The following is a 24,020-nucleotide window of genomic DNA, read 5'->3' as shown; positions in this document are numbered from 1 at the left end:
CTTAATGTGCAGTGGCAGTCAAAAAAGCAAGAAACGTTAGGAATCATTTAAAAAAAGGGATCGAGGATAAGACAGACAATATCTTATTGCCTCTATATGAAACCATGGTATGCCCACATCTTGAATGCCGCATACAGATGCGGTCGCCTCATCTCAAAGATATATTGGCATTGGCAAAGGTTCAGAAAAGAGCAACAAAAATAATTAGGAGTTTGGATCTGGTCCCAGATGAGGAGAGAGAGACTTGGACTTTTCATTTTAGAAAAGTTGAGACTAAGGAGGGATATGATAGAGGTCTATTAAAATCATGACTGGTATGGAAAAAGTGAATAAGGAAAAGTTATTTACTTATTCTTGCAATATAAGAACTAGGGGTCAGCAAATGAAAATAATAGGCGGCAGGATTAAACAAAGAAACAAAAGGAAGTTTTCCTTTATTTAGTAAAACTCAGTAGTCTAGACATACCCTGTAGGTGCCACTCATACCTAAATTTGTTAATCCAGCAGGGAGACACAAGTCCATCAAATTTTGGAGCTAGAGCTAGATGGTTGCACCTTAGGTTTACAGTGCCTGTTCCAAAAATTAATTTCCAACTAAAATGAATTCTACAGCAAGCCCCAGTTCATTTTATACGTGTGTTTAAAAAAAAAAAAAAAAATCAGGGAAATAAATGAAATGAACCATTAGTTTGTAAAACAAATAGTTTTAAATTCTGTTATTGGTCCCAAGTTTTAAAGAATTATTGCTTGTGCAAATAATACACATTGTAGTATTGTTTATGTGCTTTAAATTAAAATATATGCATAAAAATTGGCGAACAAGACAACTCCTAGCAAATATTAAATCTAATCCTATTGCACGCTTCAGAATAAAGCAAGACCTTTGTCCAAAAGACCAAATGCCTCAGATGAGAACTAAAACACCAACATATTGAATTGTAATAAATACATATTAAAGTGTTAAAAGGTATATTTAATGTTAAAAAGATTTTTTTTCTGCTTTTTCTGTGTGTCTTATTCATATAATCCAAGGGCAGAAGGGACCATTGTGATCGTTCCGACTGCCTATATAAAACAGGCCCTAGAACTGCACTAAAATAATTCCTAGAGCAGAATTTTTAAAAGAATAGTCAATCTTAATTTTAAATGCTCAAGGATGGGAGAATTTATCACAACCTGAGCAAACTGTTTCAGTAATTACCCCCAGTTTCAAAAATGTATACCTTATTTCCAGTCTAGAATCCTAGAATACTAGAACTGGAAGGGACCTTGAGAGGTCATTGAGTCTAGTCCTCTGCCCTCCTGGCAGGACCAAGCACCATCTAGATCAGTGTTTCTGAAATTGTACCTCGGAAACGCTTTCAGAAACACTTTAACTGGCCGCCCCGGTTTGTTTATTTACTGGCGTCGCAGCCATGGAGCCTCACGGCTCCCATTGGCTCAGTTTCATCCTTTGCAGCCATGGGGAGCTGCGGGAAGTGGCATGGGCCGAGCCACCGCTTTCCACAGCTCCCGTTGGCCGCAGAGGACAAAATGAAGCCAATGGGAGCCGTGAGGCTCCATGGCCGCAGCTCTGGTACATAAACAAACCGGGGTTACCTGTTAAAGTGTTTCTGAAAGTGTTTAGTGGTAGACTTTCAGGAACTCTGATCTAGATTATCCCTGATAGATGTTTGTCTAAGCTGTTCTTAAATATCTCCAATGATGCAGATTCCTAGACAGCCCTCCTAGGCAACTTATTCCAGTGCTTATCCACACTGATAGGAAGTTTTTCCTAATGTCCAACCTAAACCTCCCTTGCTGCAATTCAATCCCATTGCTGCTTGTCCTATCCTCAGATCAAGGAGAAAATGTTTTCTCCCTCCTCTTTGTAATTAGGAACAGTCTTGTTGGCATAAGTTTCAATACAGGTAAAACAATTTAAATATTGTAAAACATCTGGGTAAGGCTCTATCTTATCTACAGTGAATTTTTATGTACAGGGCAAAGCAAATCAGAGAAACCTGTGATTTATTAGCCAGTTGTAAGTCTTTCTAGCAAAACAAACAAGTGACAAATAATACAACAGGATAGCCAATCAGTAACTCAAGACCAGAAAAAAAAAATGAATAAAATTTAAATTTATACAACAACAAAAGTCTCAAAAACCAAATATGAAACCAGTCAAACAGCAGTGGCAGGCTAAAGACATATACCAATTAGTTTTAGAAAAATAAGTAAAATTAATTTATATAAATAAACTAGTTTTAATGATTTGCATCTGAGAATGTAATGAAACAAGGTATAAAGAATGTTTGATAGGGAGGTGGTGGACCAACACCAGACTGGATCAGCATCAAAATAATAAAAACAAGCTACCTGCACCCAAAGGCTACGTCTATATGGCACCCTTCTTGTGCAGAAGCTTATTCAAATGAAGTGCGGACTAGCATATTGCTGTACTTCATTTGCATAATTAATTAGGGGCTGCTTTTGCACAAAAAGGAGCGGTGTAGATGGCTCCTTTTTGCGCAAAAAAAAAAACCCTCTGGCGCAAAAAGGAGCCGTCTGCACAGCTCCTTTTGGGCAAAAGCTTCTTGCACAAAAGCAGCCCCATATTAATTATGCAAATGAAGTGCGGCACTATGCTAATCTGCGTTTCATTTACATAAGCTTTTGCGTAAGAAGGAAGCAGTATAGGTATAGTGCAAGAGTGGACAACCATTCTGTTATCCTGATCCTGCTCTATCCATTTCACTTGTGCTTTATGATTAACAAGGTGGTAATAGATTTTTCTTGAAAATGTCTCATTAAAGCTTTAAATTAAATTAGTTAAGTTTAGTAGTTGGTGTGGTCTGTGCTTTTGCCCAATAATGTGCTGGGTTTATCTGGCTGCAGCTTCCCGCTGCTTGTTGCTCAGTGCTAACTGGAGTGGTATTGCCTCTTGCAGAAACCTGGCAAAGATCCCGGTGCACCAGATTGTAAATATGGAGAGACTGTTTACTGTCACACATCTCCATTCCTTGGATCACTGCACCCTGGCCAGTTACTACAGGTGAGAGGAGCTGCATTAATTGTGATGGAATAGATGGGCCCAGAGTTAGTGTTAACATAAGCAAGGAAAATCCCTTGTTTAGCAGTTTTTAGATGGTAGTAAAGGTGGTAATTGCTGTGTGGGGTTTGTTTTTAAGAAAAGAAAAATTAGTTGAGATGGTTTGGAACAGTTGTTGCTGTTAGGGTTTGATTGTGCTTGCCGGGAGTTAAAACAGACGCAAGAGGGATACAGCTTTTGTCTTTGGTGCTGTCTTGAGCTTTCAGCCTTGCTGCTGGAAAAAACATGGCTAATGCACAAGATCTTTTTAGCCTCTTTGAGATCTTGCAGATTGGTTACTGGCCACAGGCTTACAATAGTATTGTGCAAAGATGTAGTCTCAGTTGGCCAAGCTAGGCTCTTATTAAACAGAAGGTGAAAGAAAATACAATTGAGAAGAAAAGGAGACACAAAGAGAGGTGATGACATCTGGATATCTCTCTCATTCTACGCACTATTCAAGATTTTGCCTAATCTGGTGGAAATGGTCATGTAATTGATTCCCTTTCTCTCATTGGCCATGTCTGGTTATAATGCTTTTTGGAGTCATTTTGGGGTCTCAAGAGATGATGGTGACAGCCAGGATGCTAGGATGTATAATCTGAGCAAGCCAAGGCAGATAGATGAGTGGTGGAAGACAGGGATCCATAATGTGGGCACTGAGGGAAATGTTATGGGCTATGCCTTAATAGTTAAGAGTTTATTAGATTCAACTTACATTTCCCCCCATCCTTTCCTTCTGGTCTCTTACCCCCCCACACCCTGTGTTAGGCCTGTCTCACTCTCCTCCCCCCAGATAATGTAATCAGTGGTTTCTTCTGGCTTTGTGGATAGAATAAACCTTGTAGAGAGGATAGTGGCCCTGTGATCAATTCAGGGCAGGTGCTGTTCCATCTATGGGATTGCACCAGAGAATGTGACAGACAGTTATGAGGTTGGAGTGAGCAAAAGAGTCTCTGTGGGGCTCTTGGCATTAGCCAATGTTGGAAGACAGGACAGTGGGCTAGATGGTCCTTTGGTCTGACCCCTTATGGCTCTTACGTTCTTATTTCAAAGTCTTCAGCCATCAGTATTTATCTTTCAAATTTTTGTTTGTTTCTTGTTAGGCATTTGAAAACAACCTCTTTCGGGCCCCTATTTATTTGCACAAGATGCCAGAAACGGATTTCCTGATTATCCGGACACGACAAGGCTGTTACATTCGCGAGCTGGTCGATATCTTTGTAGTGGGACAGGAGTGCCCACTCTTTGAAGTTCCTGGTCCCAACTCCAAACGGGCCAATACTCACATCAGGGACTTTCTACAGGTATGTGATAGACACAGTGTGGGGATGATTCCATACAGAGGACCCTGGAGTGAGCATATCGGGTTGCTTCAGTCCTGTAAGGTCTGTCCTGATCTGAGGTTCCTTTTGAGTTTGTGGTAGATATGTATGCACCCGTGTTGGAGACATTTGCTGTGGCAGCATCAGTAGGGTTGGCTGTGGCACTCTGGAGGGCTGTGTAGGTCCTGATGGGCTCTGAGGGTAAGGTCTGTGCTGGGCCAGTGGGGAGGGGGTGCATCCTGCCATCCCCAGCAGCTTCAGGGCTTGTGGAGAGATCTCTTGCCATTGTAGCCGTAAGGCCCTGCATGAGGCTTAATAGGAAGGTGAGTGACCGTTCAGCTTAGGGGGAATCTTAGCCTCAGACCCCTTCTGAACCTGTGGCATCAACAAGTCTCAAGAAGTTGAAGTTTTTCTTTGAGTGATTGCTCCTATTGATTCTGATTGCGTGTGTGCGCGCACATGTTGGAAAGGTTTTGTCTTAGCAGCTCCCATTGGATCAGCAGTGAAACCCCCTGGAATGGTGCTTTCATGGCACCGAATATATACCCCCTGTTGACCTGGCCCCTTCTCATTTCCTTCTTGCTGTCAGTGACAGTGGTTGGAACAGCCAACTCAGTGGTGCTCTGGGACTATAACACCCACAGGGAAAAATGAGTGGGTGCAGAGCAGAATCCCCAAGTTGACCTGTTCGTGTCCCGGCGCAATAGGAAGTGCCATGTGTTCTGTTCTCTGCAGAGAAAGGACAAAGACTCCCTACCAGACACTTTCCTAAGTCTGTGGTTGGGAATGTTGATGTATGCCTTCCCACTAGTACCATTATCCACAAGGGCCTGCTAAAGGTGAAGCAAGACAGAGCTACTGTCCACTTCATAGCCTCAGCGTGGCTTCACCAGTGCTGGTTTGGCATGCTAAGTCTGTTGGCAGCCACCCCCCAGCAGCTGCCTCTCTGGCTGCATTTGATATCACAGAACCAAGGGAATCTACCTGGCGGTGCTGCACTTGACACCCCCTGTGCTGCATGGCTAAGTGGGGATGAGCCATGGTGTTCTGTGACACTCTGGAGGGCTGTGTAGGTCCTGATGTCCAGCAGGTTCTTCAAGTGCTTGTTTACATCTGTTCCAATTAGGGGTGTGCTTTGCATGTATGGTAGTTAGTTTTACTACTGCCTGCCTTGGGCTGCATGCTATGGGGCACCAGCCCGGTGGTTTAAGGCTTGCGGTTCCTGTCGTAAGCCTATGCCTAACATTTACCCTCACCACTCCTGCCTCCCTTGTCTGATCTTTGCAGAATTTACAAGTCATTCAAGCTGAGAAGAATGTAGCAAAGAGACTTTTGCGTGAGGCATTTAATGATTGTCTGGACCTGAGCTCTTCGTTGTGTACTGCTCTGGCATCAGTGTGTGATATGGTGCGGGCTAAGGACTCTACCCAGAAGCCCTGGCACTGCAAATCCCTAGTACTGCAGCAGGAAACTCAGCTGTGGCACTGTTTGACCTCTCCACTCTTCGAGGCACAAGAGGGGTGACAAAGGGCATTCCCCTCTTAGAGCTGTTGAGCCCCCTTCAGGTCGTAGACCCTTGAAACAGAGGGAAGCGATATCACTGACTCCCATAACCCAGGCCCTGTCGAGTCTGGCACTGCATGGCTCCCCCACCATCCATGAAGTGGTGGACCTGGTTGAGCCTTCGATGCCCAATACCTTTTGAGGCTTCCAAAGACCTTATTGAGCTTACATCATCTCAGTGGAGGTTCGAGGTATCGAAACCTTTGTCACTACAGAGACAACTCGCTTCACGAGGAAAGCCTGTGATGATGATGATATGGTCTCCTTTTCTGGATTGGCACCAGGCACCACACTGATCTGCCTCGCTGGAGCCCTAGCACCGGTCCCTAGTATGGGTAGAGCCATAAGCATGTGTGGTGGAGACACAGGAGGCTTATCGCTTCTCAGCTCCCCAGCAAGAGTCTTACCCCACTGCAGCACCAGGGAGAGACTTTCGTCGGGCCTCAGTGCCAGCGCTCACCGCTATCTGATGCCAAAACGCAATGCCCTGTCCTCGTCATCCACAAGGCCCTGGCACCATTCCTTATCTGGGTTGGAGGCATGGCACTGTTCACTGGTAGCTCTGGCACCCAGAGTAGGGTACCGTTCTAGGATGGGCAGCAGATGTAGGTCTTTGCCCTGCCCCTCTGAGCACTGCCCTGGTCCTCTTGTGCAGGGCTCATTGATGCCACTGTAGTCTTCTCCTTTGGCATAGTCGTTGTCCGAAAGGGAGCCCATCTACTCTATGGGGATCAGGTGCACCTACAAACACAGAGGATGACACCACAGGGTGTGGCAAACTCAATGGCTCCCACAACCTCAGTGGCCTTTTTGGAACCCCTGGGCAGATAGCCAGACCCAAGGTGCCTCCTCTGTGGTCTCAAGGTCAGCAAGTCTCCAGCTCTCATCATCACCCTCCAGAAGCCTCGCTGTCGAAGCTCCCTACTGTAGTGCAGGGGACTCAACGGTTGGCAAGGCACCTCAGCAATCTCCTCAGCCCCAAGGCCCTCCTGATCACAGCTCACTGAATGGCCATCAAGGGGATGCAAACTCAACTGATGAGCAGGAAAATCCCGTCCCTCTTGTGGCTTTCTTGTCATCTCTGGATGAGGCGATGGCAAGAGCCTCTACTTCAGGGCCTCTTTATTGACGACAGGGCCCACCAGGACCTGCTCCACTGAATGGCCTGCAACATATGGGTGTCCAAGTGGAGGAGGTAGAGAAGATAAAGACCCCATGGTTGATACCCTGCCTCCAGAGAGGCCATTGAGGGTTTCCTTTCTCCTCTTTAAAACAGTAGAGAAAAATAACCTCTCAATTTGGCAGGCTCTGGCCTCTGTCCCTCTGACAGCAAGGGTAGTTGAGGAAGGGCTACAAGTACCTCTATTCAACCTCCCCCGCCCCCCCCCGATGGTCTTGATGGGTCAGCAAGCAGGAGCAGCAAGGTCATCAAGCACCAGTGCCCAGAGCTAAAGAGGCCAAATGCTTGGGTGTCTTTGGCAAGAAGGTATATGCAGTTGGAGGTTTGCAGCTGAGGATAGCAAACCAGCAACCAGTCATCAGTTGATGCAATGTCAGTGCCATGTGAAAATTTAAAGTGCTTCTGCCAGAGAACTTTCATGTGGAGTTTACTGACCTGTTGGAGGAGGGAAAGGCCATGGCAAGATTGGCTCTTGAGGCCACCTTGGGTTCTGTGGTCCACTCCTTCTCAACAGGCATAGTCATGCACAGGTTAGAGTGGGGTCAAGCCTTGGGCCTCCACTTTGATGTTCAGTATACACTGCAAGGCCTCACGTTTGAAGGCTCAGGGCTGTTTTTTGAGCAGACTGACTCTAGGCTGCACAGTTTAAAGGATGCTAGTGCTACCATGTACTCCTTGGGATGCAGAGATCCTGGCACTCGCCTCATCTGTCTTCACTGGATGAGGCCATTACTAGTCCTCCTCACCTGGTTCCCACAAGGTAATGTGAAAGCACATCAGGAACTTTTTAAAAACAGGCCACCTGTAATGTGGGGCTGTCTGAGGAGGTGATCGAGGAGCTGGCCATTGCTCTGTTTGATGTTCTGAGCTCCTTGGTGCCTGCCAGAGTGGCTTTGCCTCAGCATGAAGGTGTTTTGAAAAACACTGACGCCTTCTGGCAAACTCCCTCCTTCCTGCGCTCCTTTTCTAAGAGAGCTGACCATAAAACTTTGTGCCCACAAAGGGCCATGGATATCTATATGCTCCTTCCAGCCCTAACTTCATAGTGGTTGAGGTGCTCAACCAGGAGGAAAGGCAGAAGCAACTAGGGGCAATGCCAAAGAACAAAGACTCCTAAAACTGGATTTGTTTGAGTGCAAGATGTATTCATCCTCCAGTCAGCAAAATTAAAGGTGGTAAATCACTAAACCCACCTTGGCTGCTACAAATTTAATATGTGGCAGATCTTGGCTACAGTCAAGGAATCACTCCCTGAAGGTTTCAGAAAGAAGTTTAAAGTGATTCTGAAAAATAGCATGACGGCTGCCAGAGCAGCCCCCTCAACGGTTTCAAGTATGGCAGACTCTGTGGGGTACACCATGGCATCATCCATATCCTGGCTGCTCTTCTCCGGCCTGTCAGCCGAGGTTCATCAGTCCTTGCATGGCCTCCCTTTTGATGGTTGTGCCTGTTGGCAGAGTAAATAGACACAAAGTTAAAAAGGCTTAAGGATTTCTACACCACCCTAAAGATTCTGGTGCTGTATGTTCCTGGCCCTGACCATAAACGATTCCTGTTTCAGCAGCCTCTGGTTCAAGAGAGCCAGCCCCATCAGGTGCTGGCTGCCAAGAAAACTGAAGGCTACAGGCCCCAACTGAGTGAGCCACTCCACCTAGTAGGACTCAACCCACTCCAAACAGTGAGCCAGGAAATCGTTTTGAGGATACACTGAAGGGTGATATACCAGAGGGTATGTCTAGACTACATGCCTCTGCTGACAGAGGCATGTAAAATAGGCTGCCCAACATAGTCAATGAAGCAGGGATTTAAATATCCCCGGCTTCATTAAAATAAAAATGGCCAACGCACTGTGATGGCTCAGCTGATCGTCAAGATGCGGATCGGTCAACAGGGAATGCCTTTGTTGACCGCTCCCTTATGCCTTGTGAAATGTGGTTCACAGGAATAGTCGACAAAGTCTTCCCTTGTCGACCAATCCGCATCTTGACTCTCGTGCTGTGCTGACTATCAGCTGAGCCGGCACAGATTGGCGGCCATTTCTATTTTAATAAAGCTGGGGATATTTAAATCCCCGCTTCATTGACTATGTTGCATAGCCTATTTTACATGCCTCTGTCAGCAGAGGCATGTAGTCTAGACATATCCAGACTGTCCTTTGGATCCAGTTTCTTCTCTGGCAACTGTGTCTCCTTCTTCCTCAAACCTGTTCCACTGATAGCTATTCAGGAGCAGTTTTAAAAGCTCTCTCTCTCTCACGCACACACATACATTTTATTTATATATATAATATAGAATGTACAGGGCTCGACAAATTCTGGAAAACCCTACTCGCCAGACAAAAAAGGGACCCCCCCCAAAGTGTTCTTTTAATAGCATAAATTCCTAATAAGAATAAGAACAGTAATTACTAATAAGCTATTAATAAATAACACCAAAGTTATTAATAAATATCTTATAAACCTCTACCTTTTCCCTCTGCTGCCGTGTCTCCTCCCCTTGCTTCATCAGCTCCCCTGGTGCCTGCTGCCCCCCAACCCCTCACCCTCCTCTGCTGTCCTGACTCCTGCCCTTCTCACTGCCCTCAGCCTTCCTGAGACCTGCCCCCTTCCACCAGCTCTTCTCTCCCCCCCTGTGCCCACTCCTCCAGTATCCCCACTCTGATCGTGAGGTACCCCTCCTCATCCCCTCTCGTAACACCTCCCTCTACACACCTGCCCTGCCTCTCTCCTCTGGTGCTGGTCCCTCCCCTGCAGGTGTCTGCCCTTCTGCTTCACCCCCACAATCCCCTGGCACCTGCACCCTCCTGGTGCCAGCACTTTCCTCACTGCCCCTGCCCCTTTTGCTCTCTTTTCCCCGATGCTCACCACCCTCTGCCTCTGTTCCCCTTATGCCCCTGTGCCCTCATACTTGGCTTGCTCCATCCCCGCCTTCCTCATGCCCACCCCTTCTTTCTAGCCTTCTCCAAGCACAACCCCCCCTCCAGCTCCCAGTGCCCTTACTCTCTCCTCTCCCAGCATCACCCTGTCTCCCCTCCCACTGACACCTCCCCTCCTGCCCTTTTCCTCATTGTCTGCACTTGGCCCCCTGGCATTTGTCTCTCCGCCACCCCTGTCCCTTGGTGCCTTCCCCTTTCTCCATCTCCGTCCTCTTCAGCACAAGCCTCTTCCCCATATTTTTCCCCTCCCCATAGTCCAGTCCCTTCCCCTCCCCCAGGGCCAGCTCTAGGTTTTTTGCTGCCCCAAGCAAAACATTCCCCCCCCCCCCCCTTTTTTGTTGTCTTTTACACGTTTGCATTTTGCAATGGGTTTTTTTTTCCATTTTTGTCCCGGCATTTTAGCCCTATAAATAGCAAATAGCATTTTCATTTGTTTTTTTTCCATAAAGGCAAAAGCGCTTCAAGTGAACTCCCCCTTTCACTCGCTGCTGGGTCACAGCAGCCTTTTCCCTGCCCTGTCCAGCCACTCCCTATGGGCAAGCACCCTTCACTCCCGACCCACAGGGGGTGCAGGGAACAGTGGGGGGGGGGGTACAGGGGTGGCGCGGGGAATGGGAGGCACGGAGCCAGAGGGACGCGGGGTGCGGTGGAGGCACGGGGAATGGGACACAGGGAATGGCAGGGGCAGAGGGATCGGGATCTGGGGCAGTGCAGGGAATGGGCAGCACGGAGTTGGGGGGGGCAGGGATCGGAGGGGAGCAGGGTGCAAGGGCAGCGCAGAGCCAGAGAGTTGCAGGGAAGAGGTAGAGCAGGGGATCCAGGGTGCAGGGGTAGCGTGGGGAATGGGCGGCACGGAGACAAAAGGGCGCGGGGCGGGTGCAGTGAGCTGGGTGGTCAGCCGGGAGTGGTCTGTCACCGGCGACGGGGTTGGGGCCATGGCAGGACTGGAGCTGGCGGGGTGGGGCCTGGCTGCGCCACAACCAGCTCCCGGGGCCACTCAACCAGAGCTGAGCAGCCGCGGCCCTTTAAAATCAGTGGGGCCATGTCACGCCAGCATACTGGCGTCTGCCGGCATCCCACCCTCTGGCTCATGCCCGGTGCTGAGAATCACGGCGCTTCCCCCTTCCCGGCGGCACTCCGCTCCTCCGCCCGGCCGGCAGATCGGATGGGGCCGTGCCGCTCGTCGTGTGGGCTTTGGCCAGCCGGTCACAACCGCCCACCAGGCCAGTCTGCCTCTGCACTCGCCAGCTGATTAAATCTACTCGCCACGGGCGAGTGCATTTGTCGGGCCCTGTATATGTGTATTTAGTTCTAAGCAATTAAAACAGCATTAAAAGACATGAAAAGGCATTACAAGCAATAATTAAATGGTATACTTAATAATCTAAATCTAATTCTTAATCCAATTTCTCTTTCTCTCACACACACACACACCCCTCCCCCACCTCTGGGGCTGGCCAGACTCCAGGTTATGTTGGTTAATTTTGTTGAGGCGGAAGTCCGACGTGCATGTCACCCCAATATGCTGAATCAGTGGACTCCAACTTGTGGGGCCACGACTGATCCAGAAGCACCCAGTTTCTGCACCACCCAATTTTGCTTGCCTCACCATGAGTGAGAAACAATGGTCTGTCCTTGGTTAGATTCTTCCCTTGTTACTTTTTCTTTTCTGGAAACGCTGCCTTAGCCACATACACAGTTCTTTAATTTTAGAGTCCTTTTTTCTTAAAGTTGTAAACAAACCCATAATCCTCTGGGGCTCTTGCATGGCCTCTCTTCAGCTAACTTGCTGTTGATTCACTCGTGTTAACCATTCACAGTACTCATGATTCGTGACAAGACCAAAGGTCCATCTCGCTCAGTATCCTGTCTGCCAAGAGTAGCCAATGTCAGATGCCCAGAGGGAGTGAACAGAACAGGTAATAACCAAGTCATCCATCTCTGTTGCCCATTCCTATCTGCTGACAGAGAGGCTAGGGACACCATTCCTACCCATCCTGGATAATAGGAGGATCAAGGCTGTTCTGACTATGGGTGGTGGAGAAAGTTCTGCTCAAATACTGCAATGGGGCTTTCTATTCATGGTGGTTTTTTAATCCTGAAGACTATGGTTGGTCTGGGTCCCATTCTGGACCTGTGGGACCTAAACAGGTGTTTAAAGAAGTCAAAATGCCACATTGTCTCCCTGGCCTCCATTATTCCCTCCATGGATCCTGGAGGTTGGTCTGCTACCCTCGACCTGAAGGCCACATACTTTGATCCAAGCTAGGGCATTCTTGCCCATAGACAGACTTAAGTCCTGATGGGCCGTCTCGTGAAAGTTTCCATGTTTCCTTTGGTGGCCAAGATGTGTCTTCACCTACTGGGTTGCATGGTGGCGTATACGTTGAAGGTCTACCATTCCAAGTGCCACGTGTGGCCCCTGCAGCAATAACTGGCACCAACCTATTCCCAAACCAGGGTTCCCTTGGAAAAGATTGTCACTGTTTCTCTGGTGGTACTTGTCTTGCTTCAATGATAGATACGGGATGGAATTCCGTTTGCCACCCCCCATTTCTTCCAGAGAGCTGGTCTTGGATGCCTCGGACCTTGGCAGGGGCGCACACATCAACGGTCTTCAGACCCAAAGTGTGTCCCCAGATGAGATAATGCACAAAACAGAACTCAGAGTGGTCTGTCTGGCAGGCACAGTGATAAGAGTTCTCACAGAAGACATGGCCAGTGTTCCCTCTAACCTGGGTGCTTGTGCGGTTGCTCAGGAAAGATTTAGGTGCCACCAAGCTCTGTGCCATGGTGCACATTTTTTTCCCTACATATGAATAGAAGAAAATCTGCACATGGCTGGAAAAGATTAAAGGGAACACAGACACAGCCTTGATGTTCTACATCAGCAATCAAGGGGGATTGCATTCATAAGCTTGCTGCCAAGAAGCTCTGTCTCAGGGACTTCTGCCACATCCACAACATCCACCTTGAAGCCCACTATCTCTCTGGCATCAAGATACTAGAGCAGCAATTGGCAATAACTGGCCCATGAATCAGATGTGGTTCATCAACTTTAGCCTATGGTGGGCCACTGCTGCATTATTTACCTGCACCTGAGCAGATGTGGGCACTTGTAGCTCCCACTGGCTGTGGTTTACCATTCCTGGCCAATAGGAACAGCAGGAAGCAGCATCCTGGTCTGCACCGCTTCCTACAGCTCCCATGGGCCAGGAATGGTGATCTGGGGCTAAAAGGAGTTTCAAGTATCTGTGGAGAATGCAGGTAAATAAAACTCTGGTGGTCCACCAGGGGCTATCCCTAGCGAGCTGCCTGTGGCTATTTCCTGTCCCTGGACTAGAAATACTCGTGAAGTCATAAGATTTTTTTTTGTTAACTTGGGCAAAATGTATTTTTCACTAACCTTGTTCTTGGAAATGGCTGAACCATTTTGTTTGTTTTAAAAACACCCAGCTTTAGGCAAACACTTGACGAATGTAATCCTAAATAGATAGTGTGATAAAGTGATAAGCAATGGAAAACAGGCTCTTCGGGTGGCAGATGTTGGTTGTTCAGTATAGACCACACTATTAGCTCTGCCTGCAGTAAATTCCATTCAGTGTGTGAGCACACAAAGCATACAGCAACTTTCATAACTTGTTTTTTAGGTCTTCATTTATCGCTTGTTCTGGAAGAGCAGAGACCGGCCCCGGAGAATTCGCATGGAGGATATCAAGAAGGCTTTTCCTTCCCATTCTGAGAGCAGCATCCGAAAGCGGCTGAAGCTTTGTGCTGACTTTAAACGAACAGGTATTCTAGAGCTTCAGCGGACTAGCCAAGTTAGTCTGTAACAGTAAAAATTTAAAAAACAAATAATAGTCTGGTAGCACTTTAAAGACTAACAAAATATGTAGACGGTATCATGAGCTTTTGTGGGCACAGCCCACTTCTTCAGATGACTGTAGTGTTTGGATGTCCAGAACCAAAATAAATGGGGGGGAGGGTGTGAGATGAGGAGGAAAAAAATGGGAGGGGTGGGAACAGAAAGAGGCAGAGTGTAGATCAGTATCAAAGAGGGAGCTGAACATGTATGAAACTGGAAAACCACAGATTCTTCTTCGAGCAGTGTCCTGTGGGTGCTCCACTGTAGGTTTTGGGCTTGTCCCAGCGCCGCAGATCGGAGATCTTTTCTAGCCGTAGTCTGCTGGACCGCGCATGCGCGAAGTACGGCTTGTGGCTTTTCGTGCCATTTGAGCGTTGGTGGTCCGGTTCCCGCCTGTTCCTTCTGACCGTCCTCGGCCGCGGAGGGTCAACGTCTCTCTCGTGAACCCTGTTCACAAAGACAGAGAGAGATTACCAACAGTTGTTATATACATAGTTTTAAAAAGTTATAGTTATAGTTCTTTGTATAGTTGATAGTTCTAGTCGTTTAAAAAAAAAAAAAAAAAAAAAAAATTTTCTTCAGTAGTCAGTTTATTCTTTCTCAATGCCGGGGTTCAAGAAGTGCGGCAAATGCCGCGAGGCAATGCCTGCCTCTGATGGCCGTTCCCTGTGCCTCAGGTGCCTCAGGGAAGGCCACATATCCCAAAAATGTCCCCATTGCTCCAAGCTAACAGCCAGAGCAAGACAGGTCAGGGACATGCGCCTAAAGATCCTCTTGTTCGACAAAGCTCTGCAACCCCAAACCCAGCAACCTAAGGGGCATGCAGAGCAAACTAAAAGAACGAAGAGGAAACCATCTCCAACGCGATTTCTTCCACCCTCACGATCGGGTGCTGGTGACCAGCCAGGGACATCAACGGCACCGCCCGCACGCGTTGTGGTGGCGCCCAAAGACAGCCGGAGTAAGTCGGCTCCGAGCCCTTCAATATCTGGTTCCATGGTCTCAGCCGTTCCCTCGGTTTCCAAACCGCTTCCAGGGACCTCCACGGCTTCGAGGACCTCTGCTGGTGCGGAACGCTCCCCGGCGCCGAGACGCTCCCCGGCATGCAGCCGCTCCCCGGCACCGAGATGCTCCCCGGCATCAAGACACACGTCCAAGCTGCCTGCGGAGCCGAGCCATTCCTCAGCACAGGAGCGTTCTTCGGCACCGGCTCATTCTCGAGCACGATCACCAGCTTTGAGTCGCTCCTCGCCCCGGGCACATGCGGCACGGCCAAAACAAACAGCGCCGATACCCTCGACACGGGGACTCTCGGTAACTCCTGAGCACCCTTATTCTCCTACACGGTTGGCACCGAATCAATCATCGCTGCCCAGGAAGCAACAATCACCAGTTACACGTTCACCGGCACTGGAGTGTTCCTCGTGATCGATGCGCTTACCGGCACCGAGCCATCCTTCGGCACTGGAAGGATCGTCACATCACAGGCTTCCCTTAGAAGGACGTCCACCGGCACCGAGGCGGCCTTCCCCCTTGAGATGGTCCCCGGAACCGAGACAGTCGTCTGTGCCGACACAATCGACTCAGACGACGCGGACCACCTCGGCACGGACTCCTTCAATACCAGTGGAGATAATCCCTCACTCTGTGCTCTCCACTCCAACTTCCTCTCCACCGGAACAGTTGCTGGCACCACCTGCCCATAGATCTAGGAGATTATCTTCTCTCTCACTAAGTCCCGAGTTCTCTCCGGAAATACGTTCACCATCCCCGGCGTACTCTGAGTACTCTGGTGGCCCACCAGGGGCTATCCCTAGCAAGCTGCCTGTGGCTTATTTCCTGTCCCTGGACTAGAGATTCTCGTGAAGTCATAAGATTTTTTTTTGTTAACTTGGGCAAAATGTATTTTTCACTAATCTTGTTCTTGGAAATGGCTGAACCATTTTGTTTGTTTTAAAAACACCCAGCTTTAGGCAAACACTTGACGAATGTAATCCTAAATAGATAGTGTGATAAAGTGATAAGCAATAGAAAACAGGCTCTTCTGGTGGCAGATGTTGGTTGTTCAGTATAGACCACACTATTAGCTCTGCCTGCAGTAAATTTCATTCAGTGTGTGAGCACACAAAGCATACAGCAACTTTCATAACTTGTTTTTTAGGTCTTCATTTATCGCTTGTTCTGGAAGAGCAGAGACAGGCCCCGGAGATTATTCTGCACTGTTGGCGAATCACAATTTCGACAACTACGCCAAGCTTGTGCCACTTCTTCAACATCTTCCAGAGGCGAAACGGGACATTTTAAAGGCTGTAATACAAGAGGGCTACGCAGCCTCTGGAACGGCCTTACATATTGCCCTGGATACAGCCGACACTGCAGCGCGCACGACTGCTACATCGGTCGTTATGCGCAGAGCATCCTGGCTGCAGCGGTCCTCTGCTCCCAAAGACCTCTTGTCGAAGGTCGAGGACCTACCCTTTGACAGGCAAAATCTCTTTTCTGATAAGACTGACCAACTTCTGCACTCGAGGAAGGACTCCAGAACCACTTTAAAAACATTGGGCATGTACACTCCTCCATACCGTAGAAAACGATATACCCCCTACCAAAGGCAGAGGCCCCCCCCACGACAACCTCCTCAGTATAGGCCTCAAGACCAACAAAGAGGTAGACAGCGTCAACAGTGGAGACGTCCGCCGCCCAAAACTACTTCCCAACAGGGTACCAGACAGCAAGTTTGACGCGTCACTCGAGGGATTGAGAACCATTCCTACCATCACCATTGAGTGCTACGAAGGTGATTTTTCACCACCGTCTGAGGCTGTACCTCCATCGATGGGCTTACATCACCACTGACAAATGGGTCCTTCAGACAATTCGCCTCGGTTACACCATCCCATTCACGTCGCTACCCCCCCCTTTTCCCCCTGCCCTGTCCCTTTTCAGGGACCCATCTCACGAGCCCTTGCTCAGGCAAGAAGTTACCCATCTACTCGCTGTCGGAGGAATACAGCCTGTTCCGGACGAGTTCAAGGGCAGAGGTTTTTATTCTTCTTCGAGTAGTGTCCCCGTGGGTGCTCCACTGTAGGTAAAGGGTTGCCCTGAGCCGCAGATCGGAGCTTTGTATAGCAGTTTCCCCTGTTGAGGCACGCATGCCCAGGGGGCCGGTACTTTGTAACGGAAAAGAAATCAGGGGGATGGAGACTGATACTAGATCTTTGCGACCTCAACCGTTTCTTACAAAAACAACTGTTTCGAATGGTTACCTTAGCTACAATCATCCCAGCACTTCAGAACGGGGATTGGTTCACATCCCTCGATCTTCAGGACGCATACTTCCACATTGCGATTCATCTGGCACACAGACGATTCCTACGCTTCCAAATCGGTACAGACCATTTCCAATACAAGGTCCTGCCGTTCGGTCTCTCGTCAGCTCCACGGGTTTTCTGCAAGACCCTGGCCGTGGTGACTGCATATCTTCGTCTACACATAATGATCTTTCCATACCTCAACGATTGCTTAATCAGAGCCCAATCTTTGCAGGTAGCACGCGATGTGACAGAGACAACACGCACGGTCTTCCAGGAGCTGGGTCTCATTCTCAATATCCCGAAGTCCTCATTGGAACCGCACCAATCAATACAGTTCATAGGCGCTTGTCGAGACTCTACGCGCGAGTGTGTGTAATTACAGATGGAAAGGTTCCAGATGATGCAGGATTTGATCCAGTTCTTGCTCATCAGCCCAACGGTTCCCATACTACGGTGCCTACAGCTTATGGAGCACATGGCCTCCACAACATACATGGTCAAACACGCAAGGTTGCGTTTTCGATGCCTTCAACATTGGATGGCACGGATCTGTCCCCCCCAATGATCGCTACGTCCACATGACAGTAACGGTTCCCACCCATGTCAAGAAGTCACTAGCTTGGTGGACAGGTCCAGACAATCTATTGTCGGGCGTACCCTTTCATCGCCCTCAGCCATGGGCGCAGTTGACAACAGATGCGTCACTCATCGGATGGGGCGCACACCTCGGCCCCGAACAAGTACAAGGCCTATGGTTGCCAGACGAATCGTTGATGCACATCAACTTCCTGGAGCTCAGGGCAGTGTACAAAGCATGCCAACGCTTCCTTCCTGTCATTCGGGGACAAGTCATACGAGTCCTTACAGACAATATGACAACCGTTTATTATGTAAACAAGCAGGGTGGAGCCAGATCCCACTCCTTGTGCGCAGAAGCGGTACGTCTATGGAACATGTGCAATCGCCACAACGTCTTTTTAATTGCAGAGTATCTCCCGGGCCACCACAACGTAACGGCCGATGCCCTCAGCAGGCATTTTTCTCTCAACCACGAGTGGGAGTTACATCCCACAGTGCTCTCTGCGATATTTCAATGATGGGGATTTCCGTTAGTATACCTCTTTGCCACTTGTCACAATGCGAAATGTCCTCAGTATTGCTCGAGAGCGGGAATTGGGCGAAATTCAGAAGGTGACGCTTTCCTATACAACTGGGGACGTCACCTACTTTACGCATTTCCACCCACACCCTTGATTCCCAGGGTAGTGGAGAAAATTATTCGGGAGAGCGCTACAGTAATCCTAATAGCCCCCTCCTGGCCCAGGCAAATGTGGTATCCATACCTCCATCGCATGTCAATACATCCTCCGTGTCCTCTACTAATTTGACACGATCTGCTCTCGCAAAATCATCGCTCCCTGCTCCATCCGCAGGTGGACCATCTCGCACTCACGGCGTGGTACCTAGTTGGTTCCAACAATCAGAAGCGTTATGCTCACAATCTGTCAAGCACATTTTACTAAACAGTAGAAAATTACCTACGCGAACTACTTACCTCTCAAAATGGTCACGCTTCTCATCATGGTGTTTCCAAAAGGATCTAAAATCCAGTCTCTACACCTCTACAGTGTATCCTGGACTAACTTGTATACCTCAAAAATTCGGGCCTTACCTGCGCTTCCATTAGAGTTCATGTCGCTGTAATAGCAGCCTTTCATCAGCCTGTCGACGGATGTTCCGTATTTTCCCATCCGACACCGAAAAGGTTCTTGAAGGGAATGTCCAACTTGTATCCACGTTATACTCAACCGGCGGATCCTTGGGACCTCGAAATGGTCCTGAATACTGAGACAGGCAAACCCTTCGAACCGCTAGCAATATGCAATCTACATGACCTGTCCATGAAGGTAGTTTTCTTGTTGGCAGTTACTTCCACGAGGAGAGTGAGTGAGCTAGCTGCACTATCAGTCTCTCCTCCCCTATACGGTTTTTACACACCAAGTGGTGATATTGTGAACACAACTACGTTTTCGCCCCAAAGTGATCTCTCGTTTTCACATCAATGAACCAATAATTCTTCCTATATTCCATCCCAAACCACACGCTTCACCAGAACATGTGCGCCTGCACACTTTGGACGTCAGATGTGCTCTTGCCTTTTATATTGAGAGAACCAGACCTTTTTGAGTGGTGGACTCGCTACTAATATCAATGGCGGACCGTACTAAAGGTCGCTCATTGTCCGCTCAACGCATCTCCTCCACTATTGTGCAGTGCATAAGGACTTGTTATAAACTGCGAAACAAACCACTGCCTTCAACTTTGAGAGCCCATTCGACTCGGGCTGTCGCAACGTCCACTGCATTCCTCAAGGGAGTTCCCTTGATAGATATCTGTAGAGCTGCTACGTGGTCTTCCAACTTAACCTTCGCTACACATTATGCCATCCCCAATCTCTTAATACCCGATTCGGCAGTGGCGACAGCAGTGTTATCCTCAGCTACGGCATGCTAGCTCTGAACCCACCTCCATTCGCGAGCTACTGCTGTACATTCACCTACAGTGGAGCACCCACGGGACACTGCTCAAAGAAGAAAAGGCAGTTACTCACCTTGTGCAGTAACGATTGTTCTTCGAGATGCGTGTCCCGTGGGTGCTCCACGACCCGCCCTCTTCCCCTCTTCGGAGTTTTCTCTACTTTGTGCCTTTCAGAGCAAGAGGCAGGAGGAACTGGTGGGAGCTGGACCACCAACGCTCAAACGGCGCGAAAAGCCACGAGCCGTACTTCGCGCATGCGCGGTCTGGCAGACTACGGCTAGAAAAGATCTCCGATCTGCGGCCCCGGGACAAGCCCGACACCTACAGTGGAGCATCCACGGGACACGCATCTCGAAGAACAATAGTTACTGCACGAGGTGAGTAACTTCCTTTAGTATTAAGAGATAAGAACCATTAGTTAGCAATTAGAGAAGAAGAAAACTAAAACCAGGGCCAGCTTACAGGGTGTTTCGAGAGGGAGTTCTCCAGGTGAAGGAGGAGTAAATATGGGACCCGTAAGGTAAGTGGCTGTCTGTAGTGTGTGTTTGTGTTTGGGGTTACTTGCTGTGTGCTGAGCTTGTGTTTGTGTGTTGGTTTGTTTGAGGGACTGTGTGCTGTGGCTGGAAGTTGGAAGCTGTTAACTTCTAATTTAAGGTTTGAAAACTAGAAGCCTCTCTTCATTGGCTGAGTCTTAGGGGGTGGGGGCTATCAGGAAGGCCAGGGCTTTATAAAGCAGTGAGTTAGCAAGCAGGGAGCTTTGCCAATAGGGAATTTCAAGAGGGAGTTGGGAAGGGGGTGAGGTACGCTTGCCATTCTTTAAAACCTTTAATCTATAATCAAAACTTCCTGATTTAAATAAAAACCCTATCAATAACCTAGGTAGCTGTAGGAGAGAAGTCCAGCAGCAGAGTGGGGGCTATCCTGTTTGTATGATTACTTGCCCTGTGGGCGGCTGGCGTGTGTGTATTTGGTGCAAGGAGCTCCTGGCCCTCAGAGACCACATATGGGCTTTGGAGGCCAGGGTGTCTGAACTGGAGGAGCTGAGAGAGGCAGAGTGGTATGTTGATAAGGCTTTCTGGGACACTGTAGAATTGTCCCACCTCCGGTCAGACATCCTCTGTGCTGTTAAGGAGGATGAAAGGCTCAGGGAAGGAGAGCAGTCAACAGGAGCAGAGTGAAACCTTCCATAGTTGGGACCCTCCTTCCAGATGATGTTGGGGTATCCTCTTGCACTGAGGATCTCTCTCTGGGGGAGGGAACTCCAGTCATTAGGAAAAGGCAGGTATTAGTAATGGGAGATTCGATCATTAGAAACATAGATAGCTGGGTTTGTGATAACCGAGAGAACAGTATGGTGACTTGTCTGCCTGGTGCGAAGGTTGCAGATCTCTTGAGGCATCTAGATAGACTTATGGAGGAGTCGGTGGTTGTGGTACATGTAGGTACCAATGACGTAGGGAAGGGTAGGAGAGACGTCCTGGAGGCCAAATTTAGGCTGCTAGGAAAGAGACTGAAATCCAGGACCTCTATGGTGGCATTCTCAGAAATGCTTCTAATTCCATGCACAGGGCCAGGTAGGCAGGCAGTCAGAACTTCAGAGTCTCAATATGTGGATGAAACGATGGTGTTGGGAGGAGGGGGTTAGATTTATAAGAAACTGGGGAAACTTTTGGGATGGGGGAGCCTATACAGGAAGGATGGAAACCAAAGTAGATCCAGACTGCTGGCACTAAACATGGAAAAAGGTCACAGAGCAGTTTTTAAATTAAGAGATGAGGGAAAGCTGATTGGTACAGAGGAGCATGTGGATTGGACAGAGACTTCTCTCAGAGGAGAGTCTATTGATAGAGATTCTCTAGGTTTTAGTCAGGAGGAGAGGATGAAGTATGGGCCAGATCGGACAAAAAAAAAAATCACATAAAAAAGACTCTGACACATTAGAAAAGGGCAGACAAATAAACAGTGACAAGTTTTTAAAGTGCTTGTACAGAAATGCTAGAAGTCTAAATAAGATGGGTGAACTAGAATGCCTTGTGTTAAAGGAGGATATTGATATAATAGGCATCACAGAAACCTGGTGGAGTGAGGACATCAATGGAGGACAATCATACCGGAAGGACAGAACAGGTCGTGTGTGTGCGTGGGGGGGGGGGGGGGGGATACTATGTATGAAAGAAAATGTAGAATCAAATGAAGTAAAAATCTTAAATGAATCAACATGTTCCATAGAGTCTCTATGGATAGTACAGTAAACTTCCGATAATCTGGCACCTTTAGGACCCAGGGGGTGCCGGATTATCAGATATTATCAGGAGTATTGGAAGGGGGGCTATGCGGGGTCTGCGGGGGGTTGGCGGGGAACTGTGCATCCTGGGAGAGGGCGGTGCTGCAGGACCAACCCGGCAGCACCCCAGCTGCTCTACCCCCAGCTTCCCAAAGTCAGCCACTGCTGACCGGTTGTGGACTTTGGGAAGCTGGGGGTAGAGCAGCTGGGGTGCTCTGCCCCCAGCTTTTACAAGTCAGCCGCTGGTCAGTTTCAGCAGCGGCGGACTTCGGGAAGCCGGGGACAGAGTAGCTCCAATTGTTCAGCTGGCTGGAGCATTTCTGGGTTCCAGTTCGTGCCAGACTATCAGGGGTGCCAGACCTCTGGATGCCAGACAATTGGAGTTTTACTGCAATTCCATGCTCTAATAAAAATATAACAGTAGGGATATATTATCAACCATCTGACCAGGACAGTGATAGTGACTATGAAATGCAGAGGGAGATTAGAGAGGCTATCAAAATAAAAAACTCAATAATAGTGGGGGATTTCAATTATCCCCATATTGACTGGGTACATGTCCCCTAAGGACGAAATGCAGACACATAATTTCTCGATACCTTAAATGACTGCTTCTTGGAGCAGCTGGTGCAGAAATATACAAAGGAAGAGGTAGTTCTCGATTTAGTCCTGAGTGGAGCACAGGATCTGGTCCAAGAGTTAACTATAGCAGGACTGCTTGGAAAAAATGACCGGAACACCTCAGCAGCCCAAAGCTGTGGCATTCAATTTCAGAAAGGGGAATTATGCAAAAATGAGGAGGTTAGTTAAACAGAAATTAAAAGGTATAGTGACTAAAGTAAAATCCCTGCAAGCTGCATAGACACCATAATAGAGGCCCAAATTGAAAAACACAGTAAAAGAACTAAAAAAGAGCCATTGTGGCTTAAGCATGTAAAAGAAGCAGTGAGATAAGGCATCTTTTTAAAAAATGGAAGTCAAATCCTAGTGAGGAAAATAGAAAGGAGAATAAACTTTTGTCAAATTAAGTGTAATTAAGAAAAGCCAAAAAGGAGTTGGAAGAACAGCTAGCCAGAAACTCAAAGTAATAACAAAATGTTTAAATACATCAGAAGCAGGAAGCCTGCTAAACAACCAGTGGAGCCCCTGGACGGTCGAGATGCAAAAGGAGTACTCAAAGATAGTCATTGCAGAGAAACTAAATGAATTCTTTGCTTCAGTCTTCACAGCTAAGGATGTTAGGGAGATTCCCAAACCTGAGCCATCCTTTATAGATGAGAAATCTGAGGAATTGTCACAGATTGAAGTGTCATTAGAGGTGGTTTTGGAATTAATTGATAAACTTAACAGTAACAAGTCACCGGGACCAGATGGCATTCACCCCAGAGTTCTGAATGCACTCAAATGTGAAATTGCAGAACTCTTAACTATGGTTTGTAACCTATCCTTTAAATAAGCTTCTGTACCCAATATCTGGAAGATAGCTAATGTAACACCAATATTTAAATAGGTAGGGCTCTAGAGGTGATCCGGGCAATTACAGACCGGTAAGTCTAACATCAGTACCGGGCGAATTAATTGAAAAGGTAATAAAGAATAAAGTTGTCAGACACATAGAAGAACACAATTTGTTGGGCAAAAGTCAACATGGTTTCTGTAAAGGCTAATCATGTCTTACTAATCTATTAGAGTTCTTTGAAAGGGTCAACAAACATGTGGATAAGGGGGATCCAGAAGATATAGTGTACTTAGATTTCCAGAAAGGCTTTGACAAGGTTCCTCACCAAAGGCTCTTAGGTAAATTAAGTTGTCATGAGATGAGAGGGAAGGTCCTTTCATGGATTGAGAACTGGTTAAAAGCGGGAAACAAAGAATAGGAATAAATGGTAAATTTTCAGAATGGAGAGGGGTAACTGGTGGTGTCCCCCAAGAGTTAGTTCTCGGAC

At 47.9% G+C, this 24,020-nt stretch overlaps 1 protein-coding gene across 3 annotated transcripts in view; it reads left to right on the top strand.

Annotated features, from left to right (window-relative positions):
- Positions 1-24,020, top strand: part of TAF1 (TATA-box binding protein associated factor 1) — a 135,070-nt gene that overhangs the window by 43,495 nt on the left and 67,555 nt on the right. For all 3 annotated transcript variants that reach the window (XM_075917993.1, XM_075917992.1, XM_075917994.1), the window contains exons 15-17: positions 2,930-3,034; positions 4,177-4,377; positions 13,724-13,865. In XM_075917993.1, the coding sequence (XP_075774108.1) occupies positions 2,930-3,034; positions 4,177-4,377; positions 13,724-13,865 (448 nt within the window). The remainder of the gene's footprint in view (positions 1-2,929; positions 3,035-4,176; positions 4,378-13,723; positions 13,866-24,020) is intronic.

Source organism: Pelodiscus sinensis, unplaced genomic scaffold (genome assembly GCF_049634645.1).
Source record: "Pelodiscus sinensis isolate JC-2024 unplaced genomic scaffold, ASM4963464v1 ctg60, whole genome shotgun sequence".
NCBI lineage: Eukaryota > Metazoa > Chordata > Testudines > Trionychidae > Pelodiscus > Pelodiscus sinensis.
Note: the sequence above shows the minus strand (reverse complement) of the source record. Positions and strands in the feature narration are given on the sequence as shown.